General features: G+C 42.2%; 1 protein-coding gene across 1 annotated transcript in view; it reads left to right on the top strand.

Annotated features, from left to right (window-relative positions):
• The window catches only part of UNC13C (unc-13 homolog C), a 1,458,878-nt gene that overhangs the window by 1,209,304 nt on the left and 233,797 nt on the right, over nt 1-15,777 (top strand). Inside the window, exon 28 of the mRNA XM_085644160.1 lies at nt 10,503-10,626. Coding sequence (XP_085500286.1) covers nt 10,503-10,626 — 124 coding nt within the window. The remainder of the gene's footprint in view (nt 1-10,502; nt 10,627-15,777) is intronic.

The raw sequence follows: 15,777 nt of genomic DNA, 5'->3' as shown, positions 1-15,777 counted from the left end.
GAATCTGGTTCTTGTATCCGACCCGCCTACCAGTTAACCTGCAATGGTGCTTAGTGCTTGAAGGGACTATTTGGCCCTACTTCTTCTAAAATTCATAACTCCGGAGCCTCTTATTGCATTTTTGTCATTTTAATGTCATTTAGTTAATTAAATTATTCTCAATAAATTGGAGTGGGGTTTTTATTGTGCTGGATATTTTACCTTTTAACTGTTTTAGTACCACTAACTACGTTATACACATTTTCCCTAAGTTAAGCTATTTGCTCTGAGCCAAAGCTACAGAGAATTGAGCTTAGGTTTAAGTTACTGAAACCTTTTACTGAGCTGAAGATGATAGTGACTCTCTTACTTGAGGTGGACCTCAGTCACTACACCCACCAAATTTGGATGGCTGGATGCAGGAATGTAAAACTTTCCAATATGTGTGTGTTGAATTATGTGAAATATATCAAATCAATAACACAATTACCAAAATAGCTTTAAAGAAGTGGTTTTAAGCTAGCACAAACCGCCAGGAGGATGTATATGACAAGAACATCTCAGATGCCAACATTTCATTTTTCCGCCTGCCACTTTGGTGGAGATTTCTACAAAAAAATGATATTTTTGCTAAAATTAAATCACTGTTTCACCCAAATTTTGAAAAAGAACTAAAGTGAGTATTCCTAATGATTTCTTTGAAACTCTCTCCAATGAACCCACTTCACACTGGATATGAGATCAATGCCCATTTGGCAAAACATCTCTGTATAAAAGCAATTAACTGGGAAACATTTTCGTAGGCAGCACACTTTCTCTGCTGCTAGGCAACTTAAGTAACCTAAGAAACACTTCATAGCAGGTTGCATATTTCCCAAAGGCCCCAAACATTTCAGTGACCCCCAGAGTCTCTTTTGGTGGCAGTCTTCCTTAGTTTGGAAACAAGGCCTTGGAGGTAGAGATACTTACTAGTTTGAGGTTTGAGCAAGTCTCTGGCTTTCAATCCAACAACCTGACATCATGTATTCTTCTGTTATATGCTTCTTTGTTAAGAGTGAGTGGTGTAAGCAGTAAGTCCAACTAGACCTACAAATAATACATGAAGATACGAGCAGAAACTGACCCATTTCTGCCAGACTTCGGCTCAGTCAAAGAATGTCCTTCCACCTATCTCCCACTAATGAAAAGGAATATTTTGAAGTTGGGAGCAGCACACAGGCATTATCATGTATATAAATTTGATTTTCTCACCAGCCAAAATATACAATGATCTTCTTCGGCTACAAAATGTAAAAAAATGTAAACCTTGTATTGGATTTTAATAGAATGAGATGAGTAAGTCTGATTTCCAGTTTGAGAGGGTAGACTGAAACTAAACATATTTTCTTGAAAAATTATTAATTGATTCCAAAATGCCCACAGAATTACTTTAGGCCCAACAATTAATTTGAGAATTGTAATGTTGCAGACAAGGGCTTGTTAAGGATGACATGAAGCATTGTGGCTCAGAAGAAAAATATGTCTACCTTTTAACCTCATTACCTCGCACATAAGAGGCTGGACAGATATGGTTCTTTGTTTTCGTTGCCAACTTACAGTATACTGTTTATTAGTATATGGTATCTGCTGTTGCAAAATATATATTCTGGCACAATGTTGGACCAGTCCTATAGTAACAATGATTGGAATGAAATAAATTATCTTTATAGATAACGTGTATAGTGGAATATTATTTGCAGGTGAAATATCGTACTGAAATTTCACAGTGCTTTAAATGATACATTTGTGTTTGATCTCCAGAGCATGAGTTGAAAAGGGGTGTGGACATACTTACCTTTTCTTTTCTCTGGTGCTCTGCCAATTGTGAAAAATACAACTGGGACCAGCAACATTTATTAATACAAATTGCAGTATTGAGTGCAATATGAAACAATGATTCATTATAAACAAAGCATAATCAGTAACTAATTAAATATTTCTGTAGCACTCTTTCAAAATATTTTAAACATGACTATTTTTATGAGACAGCTAAGACTTCAGCCTATAGACTAAATTTCTCTGTGAAACTGGGTGGGGCTCTGATCAATGCAGATTTTGCCGTGACAATGCAGTCAATAATGGCCTATGGGAGGCCAAATAGGCTGCAACAAATTCAAAATACTACATTACATTCTAAATTTTGGTTCAGGAAAACCACCACATCACTGCTTTCAGAAGAACATTTTGGTTTCCTGTGAGTGCTTGAATATATGGATACATTGATCTTTATTCTGTTATTTATGTGTGTCAATGGCATTGGTCTGGAATTTCTTCAAATAAACCCACGTTAATGGACTGGCAGTAAAAAAAAATAATTGAGGAACCCGCCATCATCACCTAGACTAGTATAAGTTCAGGGGAGACAGAATGTCCTTAATACTGGGATCAAGACTGTGGAATAGCTTAACCTGGTGTTTATGATACAACAAAACAGTGACTCTTTAGCTAAATAATTCTTAGTGGTGGTCTGTGCTTTAGTGTCTACTAAGGAATAAGTCTGTTTTTCTCTGTAACAAGTATATACGTAAATATAATGCAAAGAAATGTATCTGCTCTATTAACTCATTTTTTCTTGCCTACTTCAATACTATTTTTTTATGTTCTCAAAGTAGTCCTAAATCTCCTGATATTCATTAAGCAAGCTCTTTCTGGATTTCTTATTTATTCATATTTGTGCTGCACATCTAATCCACAATTCTGTTGAGTGCAAAACAAAACACCACAGTACCTTTAGACGCCATAATTTTCACAAAATCTACATTTTCTCTTATAATTGGATAGTTTTCTTTGTGTGCATATTTGCTCATCAAGGTGGATTGTGCACATGTATTATAGTAGGGACACAAAGAAATGTAGGTGAACACCCACAAAGTTCTAAATTTGTAGGTGTTTATAAATCTTTTGCAAGAATAGTCCTTTTCTGAACATTGTTGTCAATTTACTCTTGTAGAGTATGTTTATTTTTATGGGTTGTAATGGAGGGTAAAAACATCTAAAGTTGGTGAGGATTGAGAGAAGAGGTGTGTCCAGAGTGACAAACATTTTCTGCATAGAGAAATATACAGGTGCACCTCCATTTCCTCTCATGGAAATTGAAAATGGGACATTTCCCTGGGGTGTGGTACTAGAATATAATTGTCAGAATATTGTGTGGTATTACTATAATGTCCTAAATTTTGTTAACAAAAATAGTGCCTCTTTGGAGTTAATGCTATTATATTTACACCCAATTGAAAGCTATTTTTGTAAAGGACACAAACTGTTTATGTCACAGTACACAATAAGTATGTCTGACAATATATTTTTCAACAATATTCTCCCATGCAACCTTCCATGGATGTCATGGTAGTACTTTGAGGAATCTGTTACATCTTCAACAAGAGCACTCTTGAATTTGTGAACTCCATGAAAGCTGAATTTTACTGAAATGAAGATGTACGTCAGTTGCTGATTTCTATACAAATCAAACCACAAGACTCTAGTTCTCACCAACTATTTTAATCGCAATACCACACCTATCTCTCTTTCCTACCTTCTGTCTATTGATATTTCATAATTATAGACAAAGGAAACAGAAATATAAACTGATTGCAGTACACAGGTTCAAGCTAATTCAAGTCATTTTGTATCAGTATATGTCAATTGTTCAAGTCTACTCTGATAATGAATCGAAATAGAAAATCTGATGTCAAATTTGAAAGTCCTCAATATGCTGCTGCTATGCACCCAATCACGACCAAGTGGCTTACCTGACATCCCTCTCAGAGCACATAGTGGACATAGCAGTGGGGCCGATGGTGGCACAGGGTGATTTTAACTGTGTAGCAGATGTAGACCTGGACTGCTCCCACCCCCACTGGCGGGAACGCAGACACACAGGACGGCAGCAGGATTGCGGGAATGGGTGACACACTGGGACTTGCATGATAGGTGGCGCCTACAACATGGGGGGACAGAGAATATTCTTACTCTTCACACCTAGACCCCCTACTAGGACATACTCGGATCACAGCCCTTTGCTGTTGACTCTATCACCCCGCCGGAGCAGGCCTCCAATACCTGCGTGGCAACTTAGCCCTGAGGCTTTGGATGATGTGCTGTTTGCGGATTCACTGCATGTGCAATAGACGCATACTTTACTGAGAATACAGATAAGGCTTCCACGGCTCTGGTTGAATGGGATGCATTTCAGGTGGTGGTGTGGGGACACTGTATGGGGCAGACTGTTGGGATACAGAGGGAACTCCACAAGGAGATTATGGAGATTGAGGGGGACTTGCAAAACCTCGACAATATGAAGAGACCAGATCCCGCGAGCAATTGCTGGCCAAGCGCAAGCAGTATGATGAGGCCTTGGACAGGCTCTTAGCACATGATTACAGGGCGTATATGGACAAGGTGCAGAGTGAGGAAGGGAAGGCGGGGCAGCTACTGATGTGGCTTATTAGATCAGAGTCTCAGGGATCCCCTATTACCCAGATGAACGTGGCAGAGGATAGGACTGAGTACGACCCAGATAAGATTAACAGTGCCTTCCTGACATATTATGAGACACTATATCTGGGGCCGCCAGGCCCATTGTGGGAGGGGATTGCTGCCTTTCTGGCTCCCTTGGCCCTGACTGAGGTCGAGGGTGACACTGAGGACGAACTGGGAGGCCCGATCTCCCTTCAGGAGGTCAGGGGAGCCATGGCTCTGCTGGCCAGAGGTAAAATGCTTGGCCCCAAAGGCCTTCCTGCCGAGTTTTATAAGAAATACAGGACTGAGCTGGCCCCTCGTTTGGGAGTCATGTACAATGAAGCCCTTCAGATGGGCCAGTTACTGCCAACCACGCGCTCTGAAACTGTGATACCACTTCCCAAGACCGAAAGATTGGAGCCCGGAGTGTGAGAGTTTAGACCATTATCCATGCTTAACACGGATTTTAAGCTGCTTAGCAAGATATTAGGGCTCAGACTGCTTCCTCACATGACTCATTTGTTTTACCCCGACCAGAATGGGTTTGTCCCCTCTCGCAATACATCCTTTAATTTGCGCCGGCAGTACTCGGTCTTGTATCTCTCGGAGGTGAAAGACATGCCTCGAGCTGCGCTTCTCTCAGTGGACCTGGAGAAAGCATTTGATACGGTGAACTGGGTTTTTCTCCTGGCGGTAATACGGAAAATGTGGCTAGGTATGGGTTGGCTGAAGTGGGTTCAGTTGTTGTATACGGCCCGACAGCACGGGTGAGGATGGGCAGCACCATATCCCTGGAATACGCAATAACCAACGGGACCCATCAGGGATGCCCTTTGTCCCCGCTGCTGTTCGCATTGGCTGTGGAACCGTTGGTGGCACTTTTCCGTGAAGGCAGTGAGGGACTGGGGCTACTGTTGATTGGGAGAACATACACAATCTCCCTATATACCGATGATTTATTGATTTTGCGCTGCTGGAAAGGTTTGCCAACCTTTCCGGCTTACGGGTAAATAATCGCAATGTTCCCGGTGATTGGTCCCTGCCCTAGATCTGAGGATATCCCTGATAAATATAATTGGACATTGGCTTTCTTCCGGTACCTGGGTGTCCAGATCTTCCACTCCCTGGAGGATATGAGGGAGGGCAATTCGGGGAAAGCACTGCACTTACTGTGCTCCAGCGTGGCCTTTTGGAGCTTGCTGCAGTTACCTTTGATGGCAAGGATATCCCTGAGAAAGATGGTCATGTTGCCCCGCTTATTGTATTTTTTTGCTAATCTACTCGTTTTGATGCCCACGGGTTGGTTTAGGCCACTGGGCCCGCTGGTGAGTGATCTTATCTGGGCTGATGGTAGACGCAGGGTCGCACTATGGACACTAAAGCGCCCTATGGGGGAGGGAGGGCTGGGGGTGCCAGATTTTGAATTATAACAGCTGGCTGCATAACTGCAGTGTCTGGCGCAGTGGTTAGAAGGGGTAAATATACTTAGCAGGACAACACACCCGATTATTGTTGGCCAAATTATTGAACCCGGCCACAAAGGTGCCCTATGTGGCAATTTTGCAAACCACTGCCTTACGATGCTGGAAGAGATGCATGGTCCAAATTGCGACAGGCCCAATATACACGCCGGTGCTGCCTTTGATAGGGCTCCTTCACAGAGAACTCCAGGTGATCTTGGGGGCAGAGCAATTGTCATCCTGGACTGAGGCAGGGATAGACACGATCAGGGATTGCTGCCAGGACGGACGCCTACACCTTTTTGCAGAGTTGGTAGAGGGCTAAGAATTGCCTCCTGGCCAGTTCCTCCTGTACGAGATGCTGGTGAGGACGTTTCAAGAACTATTTGGGGCAGGGCGGTAGGAGTCTGCGACGCATGGGGTTCTCCATTTCGTGCTCACATTGGGTACAGCCTGGCACCAAATTAAGTGGTTTTATGCATCACTTTTGGAGGCATCCCTGTCTTCACTGTCAGACATACAGGGGAAATGGGTAAGATGTCTTGACAGGGCACTCACTGATGCTGAGTGGGGGCGTGTTTTAAGATCTCCCAGGAAGGTCTCCCGTAACTCCTGTCTCAAATGCTTGCAGTTTGATTATGCCCACATGACATATATGACCCCGCATCGCATACAGGCTGCATTTGGGGGTGAGCTCAGAGAGTGCCCAAGATCACGATACTTGGATTCATACTTTATTCACATGACGTGGAGCTGTACGACTGTACAACAGTTTTGGGAAGCAGTGGTGAATAAACTTAATGACATACTGGGCCGTGTGCTGTCCCGATCATTAGAGATCTGCCTCCAGTGGCTACATCCCAGGCCACCTCAGCGTAAGGTTGGAAGTCGATTTATTGATCTGTCCCTGGCCCTGGCAAGAAGGGGAATTGAGATCTCCTGGAAATCAGTGGCTGGGCCACAGTTCGGGATCTTGACTTTGGAGGTGCAGCGCTGAGCGGCAGAGGGTAGGGCACTGTACAGGGAAGAACTGAGGGGTTTACGTAAACGCCTTATTGCCGAAACCTGGAGAGAGGATTTATTCAACTGAGAACATCCGAGCTACCCCAATAGTGAGGTGGAGGAGAATGGGATGGTCCCAATATAGGAGACCTAGTTGAGTGGGGGCCTGGGGTGGTGAGAGACCACTGGAGAAGTGATGCCATGACCCACGACCTAGGCCTGTGTTGATCCCAGCCATCCAATCCGCCTGGTTGTCGCCATCCTCCTATGGAGACCCCCCCCCCGATTGTTGCCCTCCCACCGCTGCCCCCTCATCCTTCCCTCCGATGTGGCCTTAATCTTTTGACAATATCCAAAAAATAGGCCTGACCCCGGTAACAGCTGGGCGACTTTACTAGGTCGGGCCGGTGATGGACGACGGTCCTCCCGCATAGAGGGTGATAGTACTAGAGAAAGTGCATGGGAGGACTGGTTTTGTGTTTTCTGTTTCAGGTTTTTGTTTAATTGTTTTCTTATGGACTGGCATATAAACACTGATATTCACTGTGATAGATCACTGGGGGTTCATCTCTGGTTGATAATTATCGGGCCCCAGGGATGGTAACAGGATGCGGCATGGGTATAACTAAAACGTGGGATGGGTGGGCTCGTCCTACCCACACACTATGACACAGATACAGGGTAGCATGTGTACCACTTGAATACGTTGTTTGTTTCACCGTCTCTCTCTGTATTGCATGGAATATACCCAATTTAAGGCCAATACCTGAACAGATGGAAATTATGTATACTGTGTTTGTTAGATACTGTACCTTGAATATATCCACGTACATGTTCTATATCTGATTATAAATGCCTATAAAATATATATTTTTTACATTTGAAAGTCCTCGTGGGTGAGCATAGTGACGTGGACTGATTAGAAAAATGTTTGTAATGATACAAATGTAATTCGAGTCAACCCTTGAATGGTTATCCAGCTGATGTATATAAATAAGTGCTTCATTGAATGTACCTCTGTACTACGTTTGTCTATGACTGATCAATGTGTCCATTTGTGTAACATAAGCTGTTTAAGAATTTCTAATGTGATTTCTAAGCATTGATTAATGCAAGTTGTTTTGATATGCATACTGAAGAAGGCTTGATAATTTTCTGTTCCATTACTCCCACTCTCACAGAGTTTGTTATGGATATGGCCATCCTGATTTATTTCTAAGACCATGATATCTGCTTAACTGTATAGCATGATTCAGGTGCAGGCAAGTTGACTGCTATAACCTAACACAGTAACTTGACCAATGTACACATAGGGGCTAATTACGATGTCTTGTCTGCCCAACACAATCTCGGTGCAGAGAACGACCAACCTCTGGTCGGTGGTCCCAACTGCCTAATTAGGATGCGAACGAACACTGTTTGGGCGCAATGCTACATTTCCCTATAAGAGCATGCATTACGCACGGAGACTGCCCGTAATACATACTCCCATGGGGAAATAGAAGGTGCTGTTCGTCTCTGCACCCTGTGGCAGGCACTTTAAGGTGCCTGCCACTGAGTGCAGTGATTACCTCAGCCCCCAACCATAGGACGCGCACCCAAGCGGGTTCTGCTGGGAACCCCCAAACACGCTTTCCGACATGGACAACAGGATGTGGGAGCGCACCGCTGACCTCTCAGGCAAGGTTCGCCCCTGGCATTCTGGGTAATGCAATCTCTTGTAGATCGCTCCGATATTTTCAAGTGTTTCGCCAAGGTTGGCGCAGATAGTGCTGATCTCTAGACATGTGTTTCTGGTTTATTAACCGTCATCAGTAGAGAATACAGTCTTGTATTTTGGGGTTTGCTGAGTAGGCTGCCAAACATTATATCAGGTCCGGTACCTCTCACTGGCGCGTAGGTGCTTCATCCACGAGCTCGTCAGCTCAATGACTCACGGTAGTACTTTAAATAGACAACAGGATGTAGGAGTACACCGCTGACCTCTCAGGCAAGGTTCGCCCCTGGCATTCTGGGTAATGCAGTCTCTTGTAGATCGCTCCGATATTTTCAAGTGTTTCCCCAAGGTTGGCGCAGAGAATGCTGATCTCTAGACACGTGTTTCTGGTTTATTAACCGTCATCAGTAGAGAATACAGTCTTGTATTTTGGGGTTTGCTGAGTAGGCTGCCAAACATTATATCAGGTCCGGTACCTCTCACTGGCTTTCCGACATGGTTTCCATGTTAGACAGACCGGCATGGAATCCATAACGGAAAACATGCATCGCAATCCCAAGGGTGGAAAGGCCCTCTGTTTGGGGTTAGGAGCCGGTTCCAACTAACCGATGGGCTGCTTGAGCCGGTCGGAAGCCAGCCAGAATGACCGCCAGCATTGTAATGCGGCGGTTGGAATGTGAACAGAGGAGTCGATTACGATTCGGCCTAGAAGGATCCGACCATCAGTCGGAGCCTTCACGGGCTGCATCGTAATCGTCCCCTAAGTGAGACAACAATTAAAACTGTGACATCAAATAATGTACAAATAAAATGTTTATGCCTTTAATAATATTACCGATACTAGGCAAACAATGTACAAATAAAATTCTTATGCCTATATTAATATTAGCAATTCTCTGCCTGAAACGTTTGTAAATAAGCAAATGTTAGAGGTCTCCTATTGGCACTTCCAATCTGTTTGGCCAATGAATTAGCTCCAGATGGAGGGTTATTTATCTGTCAAAAGTCCTCAATCAATTAAAATTGATTAATTATTTAACACTAGACCGTGAGAGTGAAGCTATTAATATGCCGCTCGGAAATGTACGTGTAATTCCATTGCCTTCGTAAGGAGTTTAATGTTCCTTCTAGCATTTCATTTTGAAGGTGAATCTTTATTTGGCTTTTGTTCTGTGGGCAAAGCATTCAGAATTTTAATATAGGAATTTTTGTTGTAAAATGTCAGCATCACAGATCTGTAACTAGCATACACCTGAAGTTTCATGGTGCTTATATCGATCTGAGTATATTTGCCTTCCAGTTTAGACAAATTCACGCCTTATTGGCACATTTGGTGTTGAGGACTCTTCATAAATACTTTTTTTCAAGGACTCTGAATCCACAAGTTCATTTAACTTCTACAATATTGGTACACTAAATGTAGTCTGAGTCATCACACAAATAGTATATATATATGAATAAAAATACAATCGGGTGTATGTGATGAGATGTATTTAACCTTTGCATTCTACAACACTACAGCGTATGTTTATTTAACGTCTGCAAATTGTTTTTGAGCAGCTGTAGAGTTAATAAATTATCTCTCACGGCAATCTCATTCTTTTTGTGTATTAATTTCATTCGTTGTTATTGCTTGTTAGATAAAGATGTAACTTTTCATTGAGAAAACGAGTATATTAATAACCATGCTAGGTATATAGATCTTGTTTCAATGTTAAGTAATGCAGGATATGGATTTCATGTCGAACTTCAAAGATATCAAAGTAATTGTAAATGCCCCTCCTTAATAAAAAGATTTATGTACAAGCACAACATTTATAGCACAGTGCTGTTTCCTTTTATTGCAGCCTTTCTGTCTCAGCGAAGATCTGCGAGAAGACAGTTCTGAAAAGGGTGTTGAAGGAGCTATGGAAATTAGTCTTAAACACAATAGAAAAACAAATTGTACTGCCTCCATTGACAGACCAAAGTGTAAGTGTCTAAACTCTGATTTATTAAATGAAAAATTCTCGTGTGGGCGCTCTTTGTTGCTTTGTTATTTAAACGTTTTGAGAATATGGACCTGATAGTATATAATATGTAAAAGATATGGTTCAGCAACATCCATTCGTGTCTTTAAGGGCTTTATTGATTCTTTTGAGTATAGGAGAACATCTCTAAAATGATTAACCTTTGAACTTTTATTTTCTGCTGTCACGGGATATAGATTTTTCAGGATCATATGTTTGAAGACCTTTGTTCAAGCTTTTTTTTTAAATAAAAAAAGATAATTATCTGTGCCATGCACTCCACAAAAGAAAGGTAAATGCAAACTTATTGGACACAGCATCTAAAAAGAAAGCATTCTAAAACAGCAAAGAGAGTGACATTAACAAAGAGACACAGAAGTGAATTAGTACAAGCATACGTGAAGACACAACTGCTGAAAAGGAAAAACATGTCAGTGTTTGTGATGAGATGCAAAATGTAAGTATGGTCTGAAAACACAGTACCTAAAAGAGCAAACATACAAAAGGTACAGATTGAAGTGCCTACATACCTTTTAAGTAGGAGAGACGTTTTTAACATGTCGGCCCATGCTCATTGTACACAACAGACCATGCAGTCCTAAGCAATAGCTGAGCACATGCATTGTTTAAAGAGCACACCCAAAAAAAAAAAGAAAGCTGACATGACTATCGGATAAAAAACATCGTTGCAGCTCATGATGCGTGCAGTGGCTCTTACTGTACGATATAATTTATAACAAAATGACAGAAGATTTGTCTAAAAAAAGGTTTCTCAGGAACGTTTAAAAAAACACATGTTAAAAAAGTTGAATAGAACTGGTTTAGGTGCATGTGTCTTTAGAATATATTGTTTAGATTAGAATAAAAAATATGTTACAGAAAAAATACTTTACTACATCTGCCACAAAGAACAAATATGTAGGGCACACTACCTTTTCTCAAATGAATTTAAAAGCAAAGGGTGCTATTATCTCTCTTTGTGATGTAATTAGCTAAAAGGTAACTCAATTTACAGGACAAAGTAGTAAATCATTTCGGATTACATTCTTAACAACACTTAAAAAGAAGAAAAGATAACATACCGGATCTTTTCTATTTGCTCAATCAAGGCAATGCATCACTGCTTAGTATATAGCTATTGGCGACTACATTCTTTTGCTTAACTGTGGCATAGCAGTTTGTTACACTGTATGGCACTCATTGTAACAAATGTAGCTAAATAACAAAAAGTATGCTAGCGGCGTACAGTCAAAAAGATGCATGCTTGGTAATTTAATCATGTTATGTTATAGGCAAAATTACTGAAGCGGAAATAACCTGCAGGATTACTATTTAAAGATACCAGTATCAAACATATATGTACTAATACTGTATAACATACAGAAATTCAAAACCTGTGCAATCCAGCAAACCCCCTCCCCTCAAATCGTTTCTCAGATGCAGAATCAACCCTTATTTATGAGGACCATTAAGACTAATGGGGTATCCCAGTATCCCACAGAACCTGAGGAGGTAAGTGGTATGCAACAACAATTGGTTCTGTGGGGAAGTGCAATACTTATTTTAATTAACCTGATTTATCTTCTTGTAGACTAAGGATTACCAATTAAATGGTGTGACACATCTGATTAGTAAATGGTAACATGACTGACACAAAAATTATATTTGGCACAGAATATTTTCAATCATATGTTGTGGAGCAACACAGAAAATAACATATCAAAAAAACACAGGACTGTCATGTAACATATACATTAACGCAAGTAAGTGTTCAACAAAGTGTACCAATAATGAAAAAAAATCAAACTCACAGGTCATTTAGCAATTGAACATAAAATACACAAATAACTCAGTTGGTTGTCCGTTAGAAACACATTTGTATGTTAGGCATATAGCCTCATTTTTGGGATGTGAAATACGGAGCACCTATTGATATCGTCAATATTTTGACCCGTTTGAGTTATGTGTTCATACCAAACACTACTATGGGTCTTCATCAGGACTAAGAAAATAACAGCCTGTGCAGTAAAGGATAATTGGTGTCAGTGTTGTAAATAAATCTATCTGAGTGCTAAAATTAATATTAAGCATCCTCTTAAGCGCTTACAATAAGCCTCACAATATAGGAAGGACATCTCAAGTGCTCCCTGTGACTTATCGGACCATTAGCCATTAAAAACAATTATTAGGTGATTCGCCTTCATGTAATTAAAGCATAGTTTGTATTGTCCAGCCCTATAGACTACTGGGCGCACGTTGCGCTTTAGGACTACATAGTGGAAATTCTTGGCAGCGATACATACTGTAAAAACAACAGTTGATGGACAGAATTCAGAACAATGTCATACATTCACCCCAGTACAGAGATCTGGGCTTAAATCCATCGTTTGTTTGCTCACCATGCCGTTCCAGTTTGAACCCAGCCATATGCAAATCAGTCTTGACCCTGTGCCTCATGGGAACAGTCCAGCCCGAACTGCCAAGCCAGGTCCTCCCTGGACTGGAAACAAGCAACCTAGGACCGGTTTCGGGGTTTCACCCCTCTTCGGCCTTGTCTGAACTGGGGTGGTGGAGTGAGCTAAAGAATGATGATGGATTAAACCCAGATCAGTTGACTGGGGATGAGTGTTTGATTTGCTCAAGCGCTCCGTCCATCATCCTATTTGGTATTGCTTTGTTCGTCCCAAGTTGGCAGGGTATGCCCAGATGTGGGTCCCTTGCTCACTTTGCCACTGGATTCAAGATAGCCTGGCTGATGAGGGTTGTGAGCCCGAAACCGGTCCCAGGATGCTTGTTTCCGGTCCAGGGAAGACGTGGCTTGGCAGTTCGGGCTGGACTGTTCCCATGAGGCACAGGGTCTGGCTGATTTGCATAGGGACATGTCTGAACTGGGGTGGCGGAGTGAGCTAAAGAATGATGATAGATTAAACCCAGATCAGTTGACTGGGGATGAGTGTTTGATTTGCTCAAGCGCTCCGTCCATCATCCTCTTTGGTAGCGATATATACTGCACATATGTCCATATGATTAGGGGTATCCGCTCGCACATCATGCAAAACAAGTTCCTATTCCAATCAATAGTGGCACAGTGGTTGTTTGACTACCTTCAATGCACATTCTGCACTTGCTGCACTTTGGGCCCAATCAGTCACACTCATAGGCACCAATATTCTAGGCATATACGTCACAAGTTTGTGGTCACGTGTTACGCAGTACAGGTCAGCATCCCAGCGTTTCTTTTTCACGTAGGGACCCTTGCACATGCATTTTGTGTGTCAGCAGCCACTCGGGGAGTTGGCAATACTTTTGTCACCTACTGGTGGATACTTCCGCCGTTTCTCACTCTCCTGTGCACGGTGCACTTTTCACGCAGTGCAGGCCAGCGGCCTAGTGTTCTGCGCACACAGGACGCCGATTACCAGTAAATGCTCCCGCCCAGCCCCGTACAAATACCTGACGGCTACCGTCCTCGAGACCCATCCAGTTCCAGAGGACACCGGAGTAGGTTGATACGCGGGCGAGCACCGAGACTAAGTAAGAATTTTCCTTACAGATCCCATATGTGGCATACAGATACACCTTTATGTATCTCACTCCAGGCAACTTCCTCATACTGCTTCTTTCTTAACCCTCATCCAGAGTACCTAATAGATGCTCATCCCTCCCTGGAACTGTATGGCCATGGAAATACCATGAATTATATAAATACGATGGAGATATTCTCGCCCTTTTTGTTTCAATACCGTATGTGGTTTAAGCTTAGCATGCGCAGTGTGCTTGCAAAATCTTCAAGCATTACGGCCCAACTCCGCGATCATCAGTAACCTTCACTATAACGTTACGGATAGCTGTCAATCCACACGGCACACATTTGGAATAGATTACACTGGCATGTTCACCAGTTCTGGCCACAAGCATGCTAGTTTTCAAGCGAACAAACATTGCTTTTTTCACTGCGGCAGTGGACCCAGGGTGCAGCACGAACCCATGACCTGACCACACCACAAGCATGCCCACAGTAATTGCGAGCAAGCATGGTATAAATACTGTTTTTTTGTACAATTGCAAATATGTATGAGTGGCCATGCACGTATGAGTGACACTGATTGTGTCTATCAACACTGGGGGAGATAAGTATGGAATTGACAAAATCTACACAACAAGCGAGTGTTTTTATACAAAAATGTATGTGTTATATGTTGTATTGTCTTGTCATTCTTTCTCCACAGGAATTTTACCATTGATGGACCGGGACTCACGGTTAGTCCATATAAGCATGATAAGCACACCTTAGCGAGTGTGTAAATATGCAGTAAACATATGGTTCGAATTTTTACCACTCACTTTCTCACCTTTTCACATTAGTCAGCATGGAGAGGTCCTGAAGAAAGCTCCTTAATTTTTCGAGAGCTGAAACATGTTGACCAAAGGATAATCCAGACACTTATCAGTAGTTCTGACACATTATCCATCTCATCATTTTTAAACATACCCTGGGCCACTGGGAATAAAGTATCGATTAGTGAGTTTCCCGGAGGTATTTTTAACGCCACTTCACTCCCAGCACCATCACATAAAACCACAAAAAAGCACTCCACTGTAATCATGTGTTGTAGCACAGTTGGGTAGCATTCGGCTGCCCAACTGGGAACCCAATGATGAAGCATGACACCAACCAGGTTGGTGTGTGCGGGTTCTTTTAAACAAACCTTGTGGTGTTAGACACTACCTAGTTGACCTTGCCACTCTCTAGTGGACCATCTTAGTTGGTTATATCAGTGTTACATTGGGACAAGGACGGTCTACATTCTGTCCTAACTCTCTCTTTTTGTTTTTTGATGCCCTCAAGAATGGCCTTGAAGTGCTGGGTATTTTAGTCCCAGCGGTGCAGGGGCACACACCCTATGACTTCTGGGTTCACCCTGTTCCAGACCTACAGAAACACAGAGTCTTCTGGGTGAAGTCAAAGATTCATTTATTGGCTGCAGACCAATTACAGGTATCCTAGAAGTACAACAGTGTGTATGTTCTCAGGAGACTGCTGAAAATCATAGGAATGGACTTCATCTTAAATACCCTTTTTCTTGCCTCAAGCATACATTCCTAGGTTTAT

The sequence above is a fragment of the Triturus cristatus genome, chromosome 3_1 (assembly GCF_964204655.1).
Source record: "Triturus cristatus chromosome 3_1, aTriCri1.1, whole genome shotgun sequence".
Classification (NCBI taxonomy): domain Eukaryota; kingdom Metazoa; phylum Chordata; class Amphibia; order Caudata; family Salamandridae; genus Triturus; species Triturus cristatus.
The sequence above is the reverse complement of the archived record's forward strand: the minus strand, read 5'-3'. Positions and strand labels throughout refer to the sequence as shown.